Source organism: Engraulis encrasicolus, chromosome 20 (assembly GCF_034702125.1).
Source record: "Engraulis encrasicolus isolate BLACKSEA-1 chromosome 20, IST_EnEncr_1.0, whole genome shotgun sequence".
NCBI lineage: Eukaryota > Metazoa > Chordata > Actinopteri > Clupeiformes > Engraulidae > Engraulis > Engraulis encrasicolus.
In genome coordinates, this window is record NC_085876.1 from 10,694,392 (window position 1) to 10,714,327 (window position 19,936).

Sequence of the window (19,936 nt, forward strand, 5' to 3'; positions counted from 1 at the left end):
AGCGTCGACGTTGCGCAACGGAGGTAAGCGAGAACTTGTTGTCACGATGTGGGTGTTATTAAATACAGCGCATTTAAAGTCGGCCACAAATATGAACGAGACGATGAGCTCGCACCGGTTTGCTCTACTAACACACCACGTGTGAGGAGTGGGGGGACAGGCAGTGAGGAGGAGCTGAAGTGGGGACCTGCGCAAACTTGTGTAGAGGTGTGAGACAAGACCCATATACACACGTGAGTGAGTTGTTGACCAACCAGTTCATGGGCGCGTGACCTCGGAGGCAGTGCGCCGACGAGCGTTGAAGGGGATAAGCAACTGCAGAGGTTGCAAGATCTGACTGCAGCCGCATTCATCCCGCGATAGTTTTACACCATGTGACATGTCACCTCGTCAACGCAACGTCGACGAAATTTCGAAGTTTGACAGGAAATCTAACCGTCATGCAGCATTTTCCATCCAGGGTGCATTGCTGTCTAAATGCGCATTCATGCGTTGACACATCTCGATCGCACCTATTAACTGCTTCCCATTGAAGAGTCGATGCTGCATCTGATTACAATGTAATCTGTAGCCTATTGCCGTCGTTTGTCTACAAGTGGTAGGCTATTTAGTCTACCATCAATCTCAGAATTGTGTTTAGGGGGGTGAATGTGATGTCCATATGCAGTTGAATGTTTTAGTATAACATGCAGGGCCCTAAATTAACTTTTTTCACCACCAGCCAAAATGACGAGTAGATGTAAATCTTACTAGCCAAACACACGCTCATTAATGGGTCAAAATGGCTAGTAAGTTGGTCTTTCTTACCAGCCAAACTACCATTTGGCTAGTTGTCTGGTGTTAATTTAGAGGTCTGATGACATGTATATGCCCTCTTCTCTCTCTCTCTCTCTCTCTCTCTCTCTCTCTCTCTCTCTCTCTCTCACTCACACACACACACACACACACACACACAGCTTTTCATTTATCTTTTGAGGAGACAAAACACAATATGTTTTACTCTATTATAGGCTTCAAACTATGATTAGATGTAATAAAATATTGAATCTTGAAACATTTTACAATGTGAGTGTCAGTGAGTGAGTGACCTATTTCAGTAGGCTACAGTGAGAGAGCATACTAATCTTGCCCTCTATGCCAAAACAAGCGCAGTTGTCATGCTAGCCATTCGCACATGTTCACCACTGTCACTGTTTTTCATAGGGCAGCTGTCACGTGTCCACGCACTGTCTGCAGAACTGGGTGACGCGCAGGGGCCATTTTGGAATCATTTGTTTGGCGAACAGCTCAGCTCTTCTTCACTCAGACAGCTATAGAAGGCCGGAAACGTCAAAGAACCGATCAAAAGTCGTTTTACACAATTACTGATAAGTATGGGTCCACCAAGAAGCAAATCTCGTCGCATATCTCCCGAGAGAACGGAGGATTTCTGTTGGTTTGTCACTTTATCTTGACATGGCATGGCTGGCTAGGTTGGTTGTTTGTGACGACTGAAAAAAAGATCGAAAACAAGCGGAGATACTACCTTGAAGCGTCAGCAAAAGAGAAAACTATTGTACCGTTAACTGTGGGCATATTTAAATGTACTCGTGTTACCCCTTGGAAGAGACGAGACGGCGCTAGTCAACTAATAACAGGCTTAATAACTTCAACAATGTGGCAGCAATATACACCTCTCAAAATGGTGACGACCAACAATAGTTAGCTAGGTAGCTAGCAAACATCGCAAGATCCGGGTATTCGCAGTGGTAAGGCAAGCTTTCAGTTAAATCAAGGGAAAATGTAAAGAGGCACATTGTCAGCTCTTCAGCAAGGACAGGGGCATGTTATTACACTGATAAGTCTAAATTAAAATGTAGCTGGTGAGTTTTATAGCTAGCTGGTGGTAAAGTCTATCGCTGCGTTGCCTAGCTAGCTAGCACAAGTTGGCTAGCTGGCCAACCATCAATAGCTCTCAACATGAGGAATGTTATCGACAATGGCGTAGAAGACCGTGGGCCAGTTTTATGGCTGTAAATACCGACATGTCAACCTTTTCTGGTAACTTCTGTGTTTCACATGGTGCCAATTTGTCCTGGCATCTACACGTGTCTGCCATGGTCGTCTGTACCCCCTGCCATTCAAAGAGCCGTTACTGAAGTAGTGCTTTACAAACAAATTACAAACGAGAAAAATACAATAATGAACGAAGCTCTTGGTTATATCAAAACGTAGGCTAGTTCTCTCAGCTCGTCTAGGCTTGTATTTCACAGTTGAAGAGCCTGTATCGGTATGGGTTTCGGAAGTTATGAGAACTCTCATTTTTGTTGTCATTTAGCGTTACATTTGCAGCGACAAAAGTTACCTTAATCTTTTTGCTTTCTGTTTTCTGATTGATACCCTGTGTAGAGACGATTTGCGGGACGTTTCTTTTGGCCTTAACTTGATTGCCCAGCTTTTACCAATATGATCTCCTGAGAAAGCTACCCTGACACTGCTAATGTAGGCCTCGACGCAGCTAAATTTAAGCAGTCGCACTTTTCCCATTTTATCTAAAATGACTTAGCTTTGGGTTTGTTTTCCCCCCTCCTATTAGAAGTAGTATGTAATCCAAGTTAGTGTAGAGACCTTTACTTTCTCCTCTCTGAAAAGGGGTAACCTTAGTTCCGCGCTAGTCCGTAAGACAAAATAACAACAACAAAAATAGATTCTTCATAAATTATATAAAAAAGTGAAACGATCGTCATTAACGATGGGGGACGCGACTTCCCGAAGAAACCAAATGAGAAACCGACTCCGCGCTCAACTGCGGAAGAAGCGAGAATCCCTGGCTGACCAGTTTGACTTCAAGATCTACATCGCCTTCGTGTTCAAAGAAAAGGTGAGCACCAAGGTGTCATCGGCATACTCTACACACCACCAGTGTCATTGAAAGTGGAGCCACCCATTGAGACTGCACGGTTTGTCTTGTTCTGAAGACTACTTCAAAACTGATTGTTTATTATTTTGCTGTTTGTCCTCTCTTGTTTGCCTTAATGCTTCACAGGCACCTGCTAAATACTGTTGACAGCAGCATCACATTCCATCCTAAGCAAAGTGCAACTATGAAAACCTAGCAAATAACCAAAGACGATCACCTAACTTGTGAAATTATATGTATGAAATAAACAAAACATTGCTTGATGAAGTACAAGAACAACAAACACAATTGCCTTCTGTCGACCACACAAGGAACCCTCACTTTTGGGCGCTTCACGATCATAAAAAGGCAACTGAGCAGAATTTGATATTTTGTCCCTGGCACAGGGAGTTATTAGGTTTCTATTCTATTTGTAACTAAAAAAAAACACTTCTGTTAAAGCAGAATCAGAAGATTCTGCACTTCAAGGTCCTTCACATACCATAGTGTTAACTAGATCACTCTCTGCCTGCCTGTCTGTTGTCAGAGAAAAAGTCTGTAATGTGTGCTTCGCAAATGACTAATGATTTGGTCTTCACCAAATAACCCTTATGTCGTCTGTTTGTCTTAACAAAGTCTGCATTGTGGGGCGCTTCATAAAGTACTGTAAAGTTAACTAAAAACCTGTCTGTCTGTGTGAGCAGAAAAAGAAGTCTGCACTTACAGGTGTCTTGCAAAGTACATAACGCTGCTAAGTATTACTGCCCTACAAAGGCAAAGTGTAGTAACTACTACTGCTACTGTCTGAGCATGGTTCACAAAGTACCATAGTGTTCACTAAAGCTTCCTTCTGTCTGCATGTGTTTTTCTTACAAGAAAAGCGCTTAAGGTGTCTCGCAAAGTACCATAGTGAAAGTGAAAGCGTGAAAGCCCATTGGGAAACTCCAACTCCCAATGTCATTGTGACACAGCACTCCACAGCGCACCAGTGAACACAACGAAATTGCATTTATGCCTCACCCATGCAAGGGGGCAGCCCTCAATGGCGCCCCTAGGGAGCAGTGCGGCGGGACGGTACCATGCTCAGGGTACCTCAGTCATGGAGGAGGATGGGGATTAGGTGTCGAACCGGCAATCTTTGGGCTACAAGTCTGACTCCCTAACCGCTTACCCATGACTACCCATAGTGCTAACTAAAAGCCTTGTCTGTCTGTCTCTGTCTGTCTGCACAGAAAAAGAAGTCTGCACTTTTCGAGGTAGCAGAGGTGCTACCCGTCATGACCAACAACTACGAAGAGAACATCCTGAAGGGCGTGCGGGATTCCAACTACTCCCTGGAGAGTTCCATTGAGCTGCTGCAGAAAGACATTGTGCAGTTGCACGCGCCTCGCTATCAGTCCATGCGCAGGGTGAGTGGACTTGACTTGTAGGCCTACTACTGTCTCCCGCCAGAGTCAAGGGCGGGAAGACCTTGAAATGACAGATTGTCAGCATTTCTTTGATAAATACAAGTATCTAACTGAGTCAGCTTTTAAGCTGATGTTGGTTGGGTCAGCAATTGTGTGCTTGTAGAGGGGCGGGGGCCCATTTCAGATGAGCAGTGTAAAGATAAACAACTTAACTCTTGTCTTAAGTAAGTTGTCATCTCAGTACACAGTCACCAGTACTTAACGGTACATGGTGATATTGTGTCCTGGAGAACGTCACTGTCTAACGATAACACTGTTTGTTTTTGTCAGTGTCTCAAAGGACATGATTGGCTAACGGTACACCTTGTTTATTTCTTGTGTCCTGCACAGGACGTCATTGGGTGCACTCAGGAGATGGACTTCATCCTTTGGCCCCGTAACGACATAGAGAAGATAGTCTGCCTCCTCTTCTCCCGCTGGAAAGGGGCGGAGCATGAGCCTTTTCGGCCTGTTCAGGTGCGTCACCACTACCGCCACCTTACCAGGGGTGCATTTCTCAAAAGAGAAGTTGTTAGCCCGTTAGCAACTTGGGAAAATGCATTGAAAACAACAAAGTAGCTAATGTAGTAAGCAACTTTGGTTTTGAGAAATGCACCCCTGAGCTATAAACTGCGAATCGAGTGTCCTTCCTCCTACCCTTTGCTTTGGCCTTATCGCACAAGGCTCAACGTCATCAATAATCAAAGTTTTGTTTCTTTTATTTATTCTTTTTCCCTCAATATCTTGCAAAAATATAATTCAGAGGGTGTTCTCCCATTTGGTATTGAATTAAGGAAAAGCCCCTCAAAAACGTATTGTTTTCTACACTGATGCACAATATTGAATTGCAGTCAGACATTCTAGAAGGTTGATTCTAGAGAGGATATTCAACATCGTTTTAGTGGTCTCGTTAACAGGCAGCTGTGGCCTAGTGGTTAAGCAGAGGGTTGCAGGTTCGAATGCCACCCTTCGACTCCTTACCTCACTTCATAGCTGAGGTGCCCTTGAGCAAGGCACCTAACCCCACACTGCTCCAGGGACTGTAACCAATACCCTATACTTGAAATAAATGTAAGTTGCTTTGGATAAAGTCGTCAGCTAAGTGTAATGTAATGAATGCCTTAACATGTAAAAACAGTGTGGCTGACTACCCAAGCTGTTTTCAGGCCAGCCAGAACGGCTTCTGTGGTTCTTGCATCAGTTACACTGGGAACAAAAGATATGCTTACTGGTGAATGACCCATTATTCATAGGGTTGGCTTATTTTACAGTATTTAGCCAGGGTAAACGGGCTGACGCCTTCTTTAGCGTCACTGTTGGTGCACAAAAAAAGCCAGCTTTACTTGCCATCACACTCTGATTTTTGCCAATCATTGACATCAATTGGATCACGATTTGGTGCAGGAACTGGCTCCAGCATGATTCTTTATTGGCCTGTAAAAACGCTGTGCTGTGCTGTTTTTAATGAGCTAAAACTGCACAAAACAGGAAGAGCAGGCCTGAACTGTACTTTAAGTGGCAGTTCTTTTTCCAGCCTGTAGGGGGACCAAGGAACTAGAGTACTGTGTTGCCCAGAGAGGGGCCCCAGAATTGAGTCCTAATTACATTGTCAATATTAGGTGGGTGGCCCTTTCAGATTACTTTTTCCTGGGCCCATCAAGGGCTCAAAGTACAAACCCATTCACAGACATTTATTTGTAGCCTCAAGTTACAGTTAATTTGTTTATAAGTTGACATATTCTGTGAACATAACCTCATGGTTCACCAATTGAGAGAAGTAGAACGGTACAAGGTTAACAGCTGACAGATGGATTCAGGAAGCATGGGTTATAATGTGATTTAATTTTCCTTTGTCCCCAGGCCAAGTTTGAGTTTCATCACGGAGACTACGAGAAACAGTTTTTGCACGCCGTGGGCCGCAAAGACAAGGCTGGGATGGTTATGAACAACCCCAATCAATCTGTCTTTCTCTTCATGGACAAACAGCACTTACAGGTACTGTGATCAATTGAGCCTGACCCTCCATCACTTGTGGTGTTAAAAGTGCAAGTCTAGAACTTGAGTCTATATACTGTGTGTGCATGCGCGGGCTATGAACGGGGTCCTATTGAAATTAATGGCCCATCGACTGAAGGCTTCTGCTTCCTGCGAATAGAACGCACATGCAGATTGTACAGTGTGAAAAAGACAACTTCAAGGACCAGTTCAGTTAATTTCAATATTAGGGATGCACGATGTATCGGCCAGATGTATCGGTATCGGCCGATATTTGACATTTCTCAACACATCGGACATCGGTCCGATGGGTAAAACTGGGCCGATGTTAACGCCGATGTTTTTTTTATATATGTTACGGTTTTAAAAGATTGGACTTGACGGTGACTTTCATTGTTTGTCTTCTAATTTGTCTCTATTTTTTATCTAATTTTATCACAGGTAGTTAAAAAGTGCTTTTGGAAATAAGAGGACATTCAAAAATTCTGCTTATTAGCATCATTGTCATCTCTTTAAAAGAAAAAAAAAAGAAAAACATCGGTATTGGTTAATATCGGTTATCGGCCAAAACCGCAATATCAATATCAAATATCGGTATCGGCCGAAATGTTTGACATTGTGCATCCCTATTCAATATGCTGTTGTATTGCTTACGCTACCCTTGACTTGTCAGTACCTGGTGATGCCACATTTTTCGGCTAAGCCCTTTCCGAGATATGAGCTATTCTATTGGGGGCAGCGTTTGTTTACATTTTTAAAAAAAATGAACATAGGCCTACCCCAAATGTCTTCCCAGAAGGTACCGCTGTTTGCTAGTTGTCTGGTGATGTTGTATAACCCTTTGGATGTTTTTGGGAATAAAAAAAAATGTTTGTTTTTTTATGTAAACAAAGCGCTGCCCCATTACAATGACTAAGATCTCTGAAAAGGCTGAAGAAGAAGAAAAAAACCTCAGTTACTGACAAGTCCAGGGTAGTGTGAGCATTACAACTGCATGTTGAAATAGACTGAACTGGTCCTTTAACAGCCCGTGACAACTTACAGTGTGCATCTACTGTGATGAAACTGACCTGACCCTGTTCTTCTCTCTCTCTCTCTCTCTCTCTCTCTCTCTCTCTCTCTCTCTCTCTCTCTCTCCCCCTCTCTCTCTCTCTCTCTCTTTCTCTCTTATACCAGACTCCAAAAACCAAGGCCACAGTTTTCAAGTTGTGCAGCCTGTGCCTGTACCTGCCGCAGGACCAGCTGACGTGTTGGGGCGTGGGGGAGGTGGAGGACCACCTGCGTCCCTACATGCCAGACTAGCAACCCTCTCCTCCAGCGAGCGAGCATCCATCCAACCAACCCTCCAGCCCCAGCTTACCTCACCCCAACCCCCACCTACCCACTGCACCTAGCCCAGACCAGCCCCACCAAAGCAAGTTGACCTCATCCATAATGTTGCTCTATTGAATAGAATTGAACTTGTGCTTGGAACTCTCCTCTTTTTTTGTTGACCACTCACTCATTCTGCTCATTGATTCAACCCCCTTCTGCCTATCCATGACCCTTTGATCCTTCCCAAAGCCTCTCACCATGTCCCATCCTCGAGCCTTTCGAAAGATTTTGGTTTGGTTCCCACTCCGCTTCACTTCACCTCCCTTCCTCAGCTTTTACCTACAAACTCTGCTCCATCCCTCCCTCCCCACTTCCCTCTGTCACTGCCCCTTCCCTTCACACCTGTCCCCAAACCTCCATATGGGTTTTTTGTTTTATTTGAACCTGCAAGAACATTTTGATTTGAGTGGTTGTTTCTCCATGGAGCAGCAAAGTGATGATCCGCAAGTCACAGAAGGAACTTGGTGATAAAAAAGGAAAGAAAAAACAAACAACAAAAAAAAGCAAGCAAGCAAGCAAACATGATCCAATGACAGTGGTCTTCATATGGTCATCTTGTTTTGGACTGGTTGTGTATATGTGTGTATGTCCCGAGTCATGAAAGATTGTTCAACTTGGCTGTAATAGCATTTAAAAAGGGGGTATTGATTTTTTTTTAAAGATGCTAGAGATTTCCTGGTAAAGTGACAATCTGTGACTTAAGGACAACCAAGCTCGGGCTCAACTCCAGATAATATGCAAAGAGGTAAAGAGGTGGATGATTCAGTTCATTTGGTCTAGACATTGCTTCTTTTTTTGTCTTCAAACTGCCTTTGTTTCGCTGGACTTAACTTTTTTGTTTTGAGTGTCATTCCTCGCCTATAAATCAAACCGTATGTCTTTTGTTCCCTGTAATTTTACATGATGCTAAGATTTGGAGATTGGGTGGTGGGGGCGGGGGGTGCAGACAGAGGTCTTGAGTTATGCAATGCTGGCGAGCAGAAGTGGGGGGTTTGGTCGGGTTGAGAGAGCGGTCACGGGACACCAAACAAGCCACTTGTGCACTAAGAAGCTACTGAGTAATGCAGATTTGGGTGAAGGGGAAACCAATGTTTTAAAAGCTTATTTTGCCAGACATACCTACACATCAAAAAAGGGTGGGTTTTTTTTTTTGAAGATCACTAGGATTCTTGTTTTTTGTTTTAAATTTACAGGAACACACAGATCTTGTAATGGAAGAAAACTAATTATTGCAGTGCTTGAATGTGGGACAAGGTTTATCTGTAAGTCTGCTTTACTTGGCGAATAAGACATTAAATCATTTCAATGAGTTTCTTTGTTGAATCGTTTGCATTTTAACAATGATGGTAATGGCGCTCTTTTTTGTTTTCTTTTGGGGCGAACCCTCATGTTTTGAAACGATTTGAAATAAATCCACTCTGCTGAACCATATCTCAAAGATTCACTGCAGCGTTTTGGAAATGCCCTTGTCTTTTATTTGCCAGCGTTGAAACGGTATTTACACTCATCATACAAATAATACAGCATTCAATGTGTCCCTATTCTCAATCAACACAGATGTGTTGAATTCAGCCACTTCCGAGGTGCTTGGTATGCCTCCCTTGAGCTATGAGTTTCCCTGTGGCTTTGTTGGTGAGGTCCACAGTGGCGAAAGCCAAGGTCCTTCCCTGCTTCAGAACCTGCGCTGTGATGAGGACATCCTCACCCACTTTGGCAGCATTCATGTACCTGTCAAACATGTTAAATTGTTAGGAAATGCAAGCAACCACTGCAAAATGAAAGAAATCCATGGGTGGCTGGCCCCTGGCTTGGAAGGAGGTCACTTGTGCCCAGGAAAAAGTGATGATTCTGCCTAAATTGATTGAAAAATAATACATTGTAATTATGAGGTGATAACATGCTTTACCACAGTGGACCAGGGCTAGGGTTGCCACCTCTGAAAAAAATCCTGGACATTTCAATCTCAATCAACCTTTTTGCTTGTACGCAATAGTAGGCTATCCTTCATTCATTCATTGTCCAGGGAAGTGTTTGTTTTCCTGGACATGTCATTAAAATCCTGGACAATCAGGAAAAACCTGGACAGGTGGCAACACTAACCAGGGCACACCTTCATGCTAAATATCACTGACCAGCCCAAATGGTACATCTGTCACGACGTGGTGATGCTTACACCAGCACCTGTATGAAATAGGGGCTCGCCCGCAGGTAGAGCTCTAATGCTGCAGTGCATAGCCAGATACGTACGTGATATTCATGTCGACACTGACTCCCGGTGCTCCTCTCTCGGAGTACATAATGGCAGTGGTGGAGATGACATCGACCAGGGTCGCCGTGAGACCTCCGTGAAGGGTTCCACCTCGATTCGTATGCTCCTCCGCGACCTTCATCTCACACACCACCTTACCGGGGCTCGCGGACAGAACATCTACCTGAGAGAAAAGCAATCGCAGCGAGAACAAACAAAGATTTATATGTGCTTGCCAGGCTCACCAGCGGCGTGACACACGAATTCAATCCTGTCGATAGGCATTTCATTAACTGTGATGGTAACGTCAAAAAGAGAGTTTGGACCGCGAACGTCATAGCCGTGGATAAGGTAAACTTTCTCTCTCTAAAGAACAAGACAACGGTGATTGGGCAAACCTTGCTCAAAACACGATCGAACCCAGGAGTGTCAACCATAGCCTTCATGATCTGTTTTATGGAATTTAACGATAGAGAAACCATTTCGCTTGCTGTTCTTCTGCACAACTCCAAGGACCAATGTGTCAACTTCTAAAAAAGGAGTGCCCTTTACGCAGTGGGACTACCGGAAGTGGGGAAGTCGACAAAACCAAGGTGAAATAAAAGTTCAACAAAACTTTTCAACGTACTGCAAATGTATACATCATGCCCTCTTATTGACAAACAGTTTTCTATCGAAATGAGTGTTTAAACGTTGTCTACAACACATGAAGGTTGAATAAACATGTAGAAGCGGGTTAGGTCATAAAATGCATACATTTTGTGTGTCCAGCCGAGATTATTTTCATGTTGCACCAGTTGCGAAGAGCGCGTTGAAAACTGGTGGCAGAGATGTTTTAGGTACAAGTGGAGGTTAATACTTGAGAAGTTTTGTCTCTATACCAGTTAACCTCTTAAGCTTCGGGGCTATTTTTGAGTGTTTTTAAAGTTTTGCACAACGTCTACTTAGATGCTTCCTGTGTCTGCATACTTTGACTCATCATGAAGTGGCTGGTACCATTTGAAAGTAGAGACTCTGTAGAATCTTCAGGAAGTGACAGGAAGATTTTGTGATGTACTGCCAAGGACTTACAGGGGTTAGAACATCTTTTTTCTGAAATGCGTTCATGAAGACCCCCTAGAAATTACTACATTTCAGCAGTATAGCTGATACATTTGGCATTGGAAACATATTTAAGACTTCATCACAGGTCTACTGAAGCTATTTGTCAAAGGAGAACTTGCTACATCTATATATGACCTTTACCAAGACAATTATGTGTGGATATACACATGCGTTTTACCAAGTGTCTTTTTGTATTTTTTTTAGTTAGTAAAAATGCACCCCCCATATAAGGTCTTACTGTACAAGAACCTTTTGAGCTAGAAGCCTTATCATAGTCACATATGAAAGCATACTCCTGGAGGTGTTATACAGTAATCAGCCATGGTTGGATATGCCTTTTGGGTAGTATTACAGAGATGTTGCTGTACAGTACTGTACGGTACTGTACACTATGTACAGTAAAAACATGGTAAGAAAGGGGCATTCTTGAGCAGTTTTGAGATTCCTTTGTCCCTGGGTGTAATACAGAAGAGCTATATGACTCATTTGAAAACCTGGACTCTGGGCTATCACTCAGTCTTTGAATGGAGTTTCTAGCTCTTGCTTTGAGGGAGCTGCAGTCATTCAAAGCAAATGAGCCAACACAAAGCTGTGTAAAACAGGACCTGCCTACTTCTCTTCTAAGGCTTGTCTTTCAGGGTAGGAATGTCACAGAGCCACCCCAGTGCTGCCCATGTAATCAGCAGAGTCTGGGGATCATGTGGAATATCATTGATCATGTGAAAAATATGGAAGTGTGGACAAAAACAGCACAATTCCTGAGGGGAAAAAACATGATCATTTTTTTCCACAATAAAGTGGTTTTGTTTGACTGGAGTTGTACAACTTTTGGTTGAAATAAAGTAAAAAAAGACTACACTCTCATAAACCTTGGATTGTAACAGACATTTTGAGATAAGTTCATGTTTGGATGTCCACTCATCCTAGGAAGGTAGGGAGACATCAGGCGAGGGGTGCTTGAGGGGGTCAAATTTGAAAGGTGACATTGTGTAATAAATTGATAATAATGCACATACAATATGTTCAAATCCCTGTATAGTAGTGCTAGGTGTGTTCCTGAGGTTCTAAGCTTTCCAATGATATATAATGTTCCTGGGTTTATTACACCACCTGGATTTTAAACAATTGCGGAATGAAGATCAAGTTCAAGTTCAAAGTCATTGAACCCGGTACCGACCACCCCGAACTTTAAGAGGTTAACTTTTGAAAAGTCCTACACTTTAGCTTCACTAGCTGCTAGCTCCATAAGTTCACAATGGCATCAGCGGCCATAGAAGTCCCGGAGAACTCGGATGAAGTGGAGAAGACTAGGCTCCTGCAGTGCGAAGAGTTTGCCTCCATCACTGGGTCAGACAGCGCTGTTGCTCAGTGCTATTTAGCCGAAAATGACTGGAACATGGAGGTAACTGCTACCATAAACATCTGACACCAATGATACTTGTCTGACACTTACCAGTCTTGCAAAAGCCAAATATTTACTGTATGTTGCATTATAGCATGCTATGTTGGGATACCGCAAATAAATAAATCACAGTTGCTCAGTAGGCTATACCAATCCTGACCGGTGACTTGGCACAAATTCTATGATTGTCCTAGATATGGCAAGCTCAATGTGTCTTTTTTTAAATCCCCAGAGAGCTCTGAATGCATTTTTCGAGGCTGACATGGAATCCGTTTTTGCCGTGGACTTTGATGAAGAAACTCCAAAAGACAACCACAGTACAGACCTGAAAAGGAAAAGCACAGAGAACACAGAACCCTCCAACAAACGGTTGAAACCTACAGAAAATACGTGGTAAGTCATCATGTAAAGGAAAAATGAGCTCTACATTTGGTGTATGAGTTAGCTGGGATTCTTTGTAACATGCTCTTTGGCTTCTCCAACAACTGAGTTCGACCCAGATGTCAGCGCAGTCATTGCTTGGTCATAGCAGACCGGGAGTACATTTCAAAATTACTTTCCAATATGTTCTGTCCAAACACATCTGGGAAACCAGTTGTTGTGGGGCATCAAGACGGCTTTTCACACCTTATCCATGATGGTCGTGGAAATCAGCAGGGGGAGGTCTCTTGAACTGATCAGACCACACACCTGACTGAGATCTCTGTGTAACCCTCAGCATAGACTTGACGAGCGAGGAGCCCAGTGGATCCAGTAGCAGCAGCAGCAGCAGAAGCAGCAGCACAAAGCCTGTTGTGAATGGAGCATCAACAGCCCAGCCAGTGGAGGAGGAGAAAGCTGACCCAAAGCTGTCTCTTCTCACGTGGAATGTGGACGGCCTGGACACACTGAACATGGCAGAACGGGCGAGAGGCCTCTGCTCTTACCTGGCTTTGTAAGTCACTGTGACCGTAACAGTACATTTGCATCGTAATGTAAACATTTCCCACTCAGAGGCATAGGCCAGTGAGAGACCCTATTTGGTGAAGATACAGCTATATCAGAAAGGTTTGGCCTTCTTTGGGGTGGCCATATTTATGCACATGTCTCTCTTTGTTTAAATCCACATAAATTGTGTCAGTTACACCTATTAAAGTGGCCCGCAGAGTCATTTTATACGACCCGCGAGATAATGTCAAATGTGTATTACAATTGGCCCTCATCATTGATGTATAGTGTACCAAGACTTGAACATAAAATTTCGTGTGTCACAGAATGAGTGGGCCCAGGCCAAGGCCCAGTGGGCCCAGGCCAATGACACGGCTCACACTCATATGCAGCACAATTTTAGTTCATTTATTAAAAATAAATATTGAGTTCGGCCCGCAACTTTATTCCATATTCCGATGTTGGCCCCCAGTCAATTTCAGTTTGACACCCCTCCACTAATCAGTCAAAGTGGCTAGTAATTTGGTCTTTTCTACCAGCGAAACAGAAATTTCACCAGCATTTGGCTGGTGTTAATTTAGAGCCCTGATTAGTAGTATACTGCACAGTGGTACCCCATGGCACCCTGACTGAAGTGCTACACATTACAAGACACACACACACACACACACACACACACACACACACACACACACACACACACACACACACACACACACACACACACACACACACACACACACAAAGTCACCTGCAGTTAAGGCCATGGAGGCAGGTTGCCATATATGAATGCAGAATGACTCGTAAAACAAAGCTGCGTGCCTTGGGCAAGACCCACCTGGTCTTTTCCTTCTTGCCATTTTATGATTTCTTGTTGCGCCCTGACTGAGGGTGCCATGTCGAGTGATGACACACTAACACACTGTGCTGACTTCTTTACAGATACACACCGGACATCGTATTTCTTCAGGAGCTGGTGCCACCGTACATTCAGTACATCAGAAAGAGGGCCGTCAGCTACATCGTCATTGAAGGTAACGATATCATTTTGCTCAGCTCGCATAAAGGCCCCTGCAAACTATGTGCTACACACAAAGTATTATTGGTACTAAAAGTACTGCTACATTACATTACATTTAGCTGACACTTTTCTCTAGAGCGACTTACTGTACATGTATTGCTATTCAGGGTATTGGTTACAGTCCCTGGAGCAATGTGGGGTTAGGTGCCTTGTTCAAGGGCACTTCAGCCACGGATGGAGGTGTAGGTAGTGGTCAGGTGGGATTCGAGCCTACAATTTCTGATTGGTCTTACCTCTTTGGCAGGGGTGGACAATCCTGGGTTCAGAAAGTAAAACGATGCCACAGATTTCCTTCAGCCAATTCAATGAACCAGCTGAATTATTACACACCCCTTCTGCCAGGTTGAGGAGCTGATTAGCCAATCGCCCATGTTGGCAGCACTGGCACAAGGCAAATTTGGCAGGACTTCCACAATACTTCGGTAATGTGACGCTGTACTGTGCCGGTGGCCTGGTTTCGGGTCCAAGTTGCCTGGGTTCTGGCACTGAAGGTAGCCTTTGTGGTGTTTTTTACCTGCACTCATGACACAGACGTCTGCTGATTGTGATTCCAATATGCGGACTCCCGTTCTCGGTCTGCGCTCGTGGCCTCGCGTTTCACTGATGCCCCGCCTCCATAGATAAAACAATAAAGTTTCCCCGCTGCCAGCCTATCCACAACAACTTTTGGGGGACTATTCTTTAATTCACCATCCTGTTGGCAAATGAGAAAATGACATTAGAAATTGAGCTTTTGCGAGATATTGAAATATAATTCTGTTGTATTTCTCGGTGGCGCCACAAGGAGGCTAGTGAGCAAGGGAGGACGGGAGTGTACATATTGGAACTCACCCTGTATGTCATGTGATTGACCTGTGTCCAGGTGGGGAGGAGGGCTACTTCACGGGCCTGATGCTGAAGAAGTCCAGAGTGAAGTTCCTGCAGAGTGAGATCATCCCCTACCCCATGACACAGATGATGAGGAACCTGCTGGTTGCCCAGGTAAGGTGGCTGGATGCTGTGTAAGTTGGTGCTTGTAGTAGTGGTAAGATGGTAGCCTAGGTAAGGTGGCTGGATGCTGTGTAAGTTGGTGCTTGTAGTAGTGGTAAGATGGTAGCCTAGGTAAGGTGGCTGGATGCTGTGTAAGTCAGTACTAGTGGTAGCATACTGCACAGTGGTACCCCATGACATAGCTGCTGGTAAGATCAGGGGTGGTCCTAGGGGCAGCCCGACCGGGCAATTGCCCGGGGAGGCACCCGAGAGTGGGTGAAACCACGCCCTGAAACGACATCTACTTACTTGTAAAACATGTTAAAATTGTTACAAATATATAATTTGTCATCATTTTCCATGGGGCGAGCTGCTGCGAAAGGAGCAGGGCATTGGAGGGGCTATTGCCCGGGGTTGCAATCCCATGTAATCTCATATTTTACCTGTACAGATGAGCACTTTCCTGAAATAAGGTGGAGTGTTCCTATTCCTTCCTATTCATAATGAATTGTTTTGCAACTGTAGTAGAATATCACATGAACAAGTACATTTTTGTGTGTTAAATGTTGCCATCATAGACATGTGGTATATGTAATTGTCTAGATTTTACGCAAGTATTCTCTTCTCTCCCGGATCCCCCTGCAGGACCACCGTGACCTCTGTAGGGATCCCCAGTTGGGTCATTTCACGTGAAATCAGACACTTTGGGACCCGATCGACTACTCTGACTGATATAATCAAGGCTGAATGTATAGTGTCCTACCCTCATTTGTAAACCTTTGCTAGTCTGTTTAATATTCATGTCAGATTCAAACCAATGCAGTTCTGGGGTGCTACCTTGCTACTAAAAAGGCACACCCAGTATGATTGAAATCCGGGTCGGTCGGGTCCCAAAGTGTCTGATTTCACGTGAAATGACCCAGTTTGGGAACCACTGCTCTACTACTAGGCACTTAATGTTTTGTTTGTGAACGTCAGGTCACCTTCCAGGGCCAGGAGCTGTGTCTGATGACGTCCCACTTTGAGAGCTGTAAGAACCAGGCGAGCGAGCGCATGAACCAGCTGCAGATTATGTTGAAGAAGATGAGGGAGACGCCGGGGAACAAGACCATCATCTTCGGGGGAGACACCAACCTGCGGGACACAGAGGTAACAACTCAACGCAATTTATTTTCCCCCACATTATTCATGTGACAATTTTGTTGCCTAGAGTAGCATTTTGGCTGACCCAAAGTGCTTTTTAGTTACACTATTGAACATCCGATAGTTGGTAACATGACTAAAACAGCTGGTTCTAGACTTGATATACACAACATTTGTGCCATTTTGATGTGAAATAACAACAAAAAATATATATATATATATATATATATATATATATATATATATATATATATATATATATATATATATACCAACTGAGTTTGAAGAAATAATCCCATTGATGTGTCTTTACCATAGCTCTGCATAGCATTGTAGAGATACTAATACAGAATTATGCAAGGAGCATGATTACTACAGTTTTAGATGGTCACTTCAATGACAGAGGTGTGTGTGCGTGTGCGCGTGTGTGTGTGTGTGTGCGTACAGGTAGCGAAGGTGGGTGGTCTGCCAGCGGGTGTGTGTGACTTGTGGGAGTCCCTTGGCAAACAGGAGCACTGCCGCTACACGTGGGACACTAAGGCCAATAGCAACAAGAGTGTCCCCTACATCAGCAGGTATGTACTACTCAGTGGCTAATCGCTACTTGTATGTTGTCGTGTTGCTCACTTTTGTTCTGTCGGATTATTTTTGTATGCTTCATATAATACTCCATATTTAAATGTATGGTTTGTCCTGTCTTTTTTGAATGGTGTTGCCTTGCGATTCAGCAAGATGTATGCTTTGTCTCAAATAATGCACTAAGTTGTGCACTTAGTTTCAGTGCGTAGGGCACTCGCACTGAAAACTCAATGCACTGAAAGTTCAGACTTTCCATCGACACGACACACTAAAGACCTCAGAGCACTATACTGCCGTGCAAAACAAGAATGCAGTAACTCAAAATGGTTGAATTTTTTTTTATATCGGAAATGGGTTTTAAACTACCTCATTTGTCTTGTGTCAAAAAATGGTGGTCCAACACCGTCCCGTTTTGGAGAAAACTCATTTTGAAAGTGCAAAAATGACCAAAAAAAGTTACTGCTTGTTGTATTAACAGGTTATGTCGTACAAAACAAAAACGCAGTAAGTCGGCGAGTTACTGCTGCACGTTCCAATGGGACTGGTTTGGGAGTAGACAGTAATACTAGCCAAGAACGCAGTAACTCCTGCAGTAACTCCATTTTGTGGCAGTAATACCAGCCAAGAACGCAGTAACTCTGTTTTTTGTGGCAAAAAGACACATAAATGTTGTTTTTTGCTTTTTTTTGTGTGCATTAAATTTCTATCCTAAACAAGCATTACCAGGAAGTGTCACCACCAATTTACCGACAACACAGTTGTCGCGCCATATGGGAAACTTTGAAGCCTTTTTTCTCAGTTTGCCGTTTTCAGAGTTACTGCGTTCTTAGATTGTAGGGCAGTATACACTGACACAAGTGCACGATTTGAGAAACGGCGTTATTGTGCAAAAAGTGACAATTAAAGTCGCATTGTCTTGTACCGTAGGTGTCGGTTCGACCGCATCTACCTGCGGCCCGCCACGCAAACGGGCACTCCCAAGATGGCGGCGGATCACATGATCCTGGTGGGGCAGGAGAAGCTGGACTGTGGACGCTTCGTCAGCGACCACTGGGGCATATACTGCACCTTCACCACCGGCTGAGACAGTGTGTGTCAGGCAGTGGCCATCTACTGCACCTTTGGAGTGTGTGTGTGGAGTGTGTGGTCGGCGAGTGTGGTCAGTGTGATGAGTGAGTAAGTGTGTTAAGTGTGTGTTGAGTGTGATGTGTGAGTGAGTGTGATGGGTGAGTGAGTGTGATGTGTGTGTGCAAAGAAATTGTCTTAATAAAACTCCTGCATACTTTTAAACAGGTTTCTGGTTTTGAATCTCTTGCAGAACAATCTGTGTGGCCCGGAATAAGGTTGTTTCAAGGTTTTACTGAACTCAGTTGACCAGCATTTACATTTTTTTCAGTCTGACACCTAGTCTAATGTATCTGTCACATTAGTCTCATTTATCTGTCGGCAGTCCCTTACCCCTTTTTCATCATCCTCTACTTGATTTCAATGACTATATAAAAACAAAACAAAAAAAACACCAGGCCACCGTTACAGCTTTTGGTGTTCAATAAATCATTCATCAGTTATGGGTATAACTAGGGATGGGTATCGCCAACCACCTCCTGATACAATACGCACCCTGACATAGGGGTCACGATCTGATGCATGTGTATCGCAATATTTTAGCCCTTCATTTTTTGTTTTTATTATTTATTTATTTTTTTAGAAAATAGATATGAAGGACCAAATGTTACTTTTTTTCTGTAGAGCAACAGTTACACTGTAGTGAATGTAAAAGACTGCCTTCACAAAACGGTAGGTCTGGCAGTTGCTGTGTAGCCTTCAAATTTCAATTTATGCTAGTAAATGAAGTATCGATACTCACACCTCCGATACGATTGGCGTATCGTGAAGATGCACGTGACGATATATCCCGATACCCAGGGTGTGATTTGTCGGAAAACCAGAAGGGGGGATAGGTTTCAGATTTTAAGCAATATCAATGGAATAACATTAAGCTGTGATAAAAATCATGTAGAAAAAAAGGAGATATCAAAACCATACCCCCCTACAAATCGCACCCTGCCGATACCGATATTTTGAACACACCCCTAGTAGTAACAGTAACAAGAGTCTGGTATCACAAGACCTTATTTTTGCTTTCTAAATCTATTCTCCTTAGTCCAGCACCCAGGACGTTTGAGGCGGATGTGCGCGTTTTTGGTTTAGTTTCATAGAGTGAACATTCCTGTAAAGAAATGAGACGGTGCTTTAATATCCCTAGTGTCCAGTGGAATGTTGGTGTACTGAAGGCCTTATACCAGTAGAGGGCAGAGTAGTGCATAGTTTTCAAGCCCCAATCACAAATGCACTAAAATATTTACAGTAGGCCTACTACCTGGATACTTTCTGCAGGTATGTTTTTTCCATTCCTCTTGCTGATACAAGCTTATAATGTATGTGTGAAGAAGAAGTGTTAAACTCTTCAAGTTAGTTTGTGAAACGTTTTTCTTTTACTTCAGAGTTCAGACATGTAGGCCTTAAAGTTTTATCTTTTACCTGACATGTTTTGACGCTATTGTTTTTATAATATATATATATATTTAGGGGCTTTTATGCCGTTATTTGTCAGGACAGTCGAAGATGGTGATAGGAAGTGAATGGGACTGAGAGACGGAAGGATCGGGAACTATATTACTATAACAGACATAATGAACGTCATACAGCTATTAAACAACAAGATAGCATATGGGTTATGAAAGCGTACTCATCGATGACTGCATACAATCACTGTTACATGATAGAT

General features: G+C 43.5%; 3 protein-coding genes across 3 annotated transcripts; 2 read left to right on the forward strand and 1 right to left on the reverse strand.

The window, feature by feature from the left end:
• The first annotated feature begins 1,246 nt into the window (after nt 1–1,246).
• c20h6orf62 (chromosome 20 C6orf62 homolog) lies at nt 1,247–9,126 on the forward strand. The gene is made up of 5 exons (XM_063185407.1): nt 1,247–2,860; nt 4,111–4,287; nt 4,678–4,803; nt 6,187–6,321; nt 7,498–9,126. Exons 1-5 carry the CDS (start codon nt 2,732–2,734, stop codon nt 7,621–7,623), a joined length of 693 nt encoding a protein of 230 aa, XP_063041477.1. The 5' UTR covers nt 1,247–2,731; the 3' UTR covers nt 7,624–9,126.
• A 17-nt stretch (nt 9,127–9,143) lies between these two features.
• Nucleotides 9,144–10,530, reverse strand: acot13 (acyl-CoA thioesterase 13). The gene is made up of 3 exons (XM_063185408.1): nt 10,342–10,530; nt 9,943–10,127; nt 9,144–9,423 (listed from the first exon to the last, which is right to left on the reverse strand). The coding sequence occupies exons 1-3, from the start codon at nt 10,423–10,425 to the stop codon at nt 9,264–9,266; spliced, it is 429 nt and encodes a 142-aa protein (XP_063041478.1). The 5' UTR covers nt 10,426–10,530; the 3' UTR covers nt 9,144–9,263.
• A 109-nt stretch (nt 10,531–10,639) lies between these two features.
• tdp2b (tyrosyl-DNA phosphodiesterase 2b) lies at nt 10,640–18,438 on the forward strand. The gene is made up of 9 exons (XM_063185406.1): nt 10,640–10,826; nt 12,243–12,449; nt 12,682–12,842; nt 13,168–13,383; nt 14,319–14,410; nt 15,320–15,438; nt 16,405–16,575; nt 17,017–17,144; nt 18,076–18,438. Exons 2-9 carry the CDS (start codon nt 12,303–12,305, stop codon nt 18,230–18,232), a joined length of 1,191 nt encoding a protein of 396 aa, XP_063041476.1. The 5' UTR covers nt 10,640–10,826; nt 12,243–12,302; the 3' UTR covers nt 18,233–18,438.
• The last annotated feature ends 1,498 nt before the right edge of the window (nt 18,439–19,936 follow it).

Coding starts and splice junctions, on each gene's coding strand:
- c20h6orf62 (XM_063185407.1), top strand. CDS start 2,732: ATGGGGGACGCGACTTCCCGAAGAAACCAAATGAGAAACCGACTCCGC. Junction 2,861..4,110: donor CCTTCGTGTTCAAAGAAAAG/GTGAGCACCAAG, acceptor CTGTCTGCACAG/AAAAAGAAGTCTGCACTTTT. Junction 4,804..6,186: donor AGCCTTTTCGGCCTGTTCAG/GTGCGTCACCAC, acceptor CTTTGTCCCCAG/GCCAAGTTTGAGTTTCATCA.
- acot13 (XM_063185408.1), bottom strand. CDS start 10,425: ATGGTTTCTCTATCGTTAAATTCCATAAAACAGATCATGAAGGCTATG. Junction 10,128..10,341: donor TCGATCGTGTTTTGAGCAAG/GTTTGCCCAATC, acceptor CTTTTCTCTCAG/GTAGATGTTCTGTCCGCGAG. Junction 9,424..9,942: donor AGTGTCGACATGAATATCAC/GTACGTATCTGG, acceptor CATGTTTGACAG/GTACATGAATGCTGCCAAAG.
- tdp2b (XM_063185406.1), top strand. CDS start 12,303: ATGGCATCAGCGGCCATAGAAGTCCCGGAGAACTCGGATGAAGTGGAG. Junction 13,384..14,318: donor CTCTGCTCTTACCTGGCTTT/GTAAGTCACTGT, acceptor ACTTCTTTACAG/ATACACACCGGACATCGTAT. Junction 17,145..18,075: donor AGTGTCCCCTACATCAGCAG/GTATGTACTACT, acceptor CTTGTACCGTAG/GTGTCGGTTCGACCGCATCT.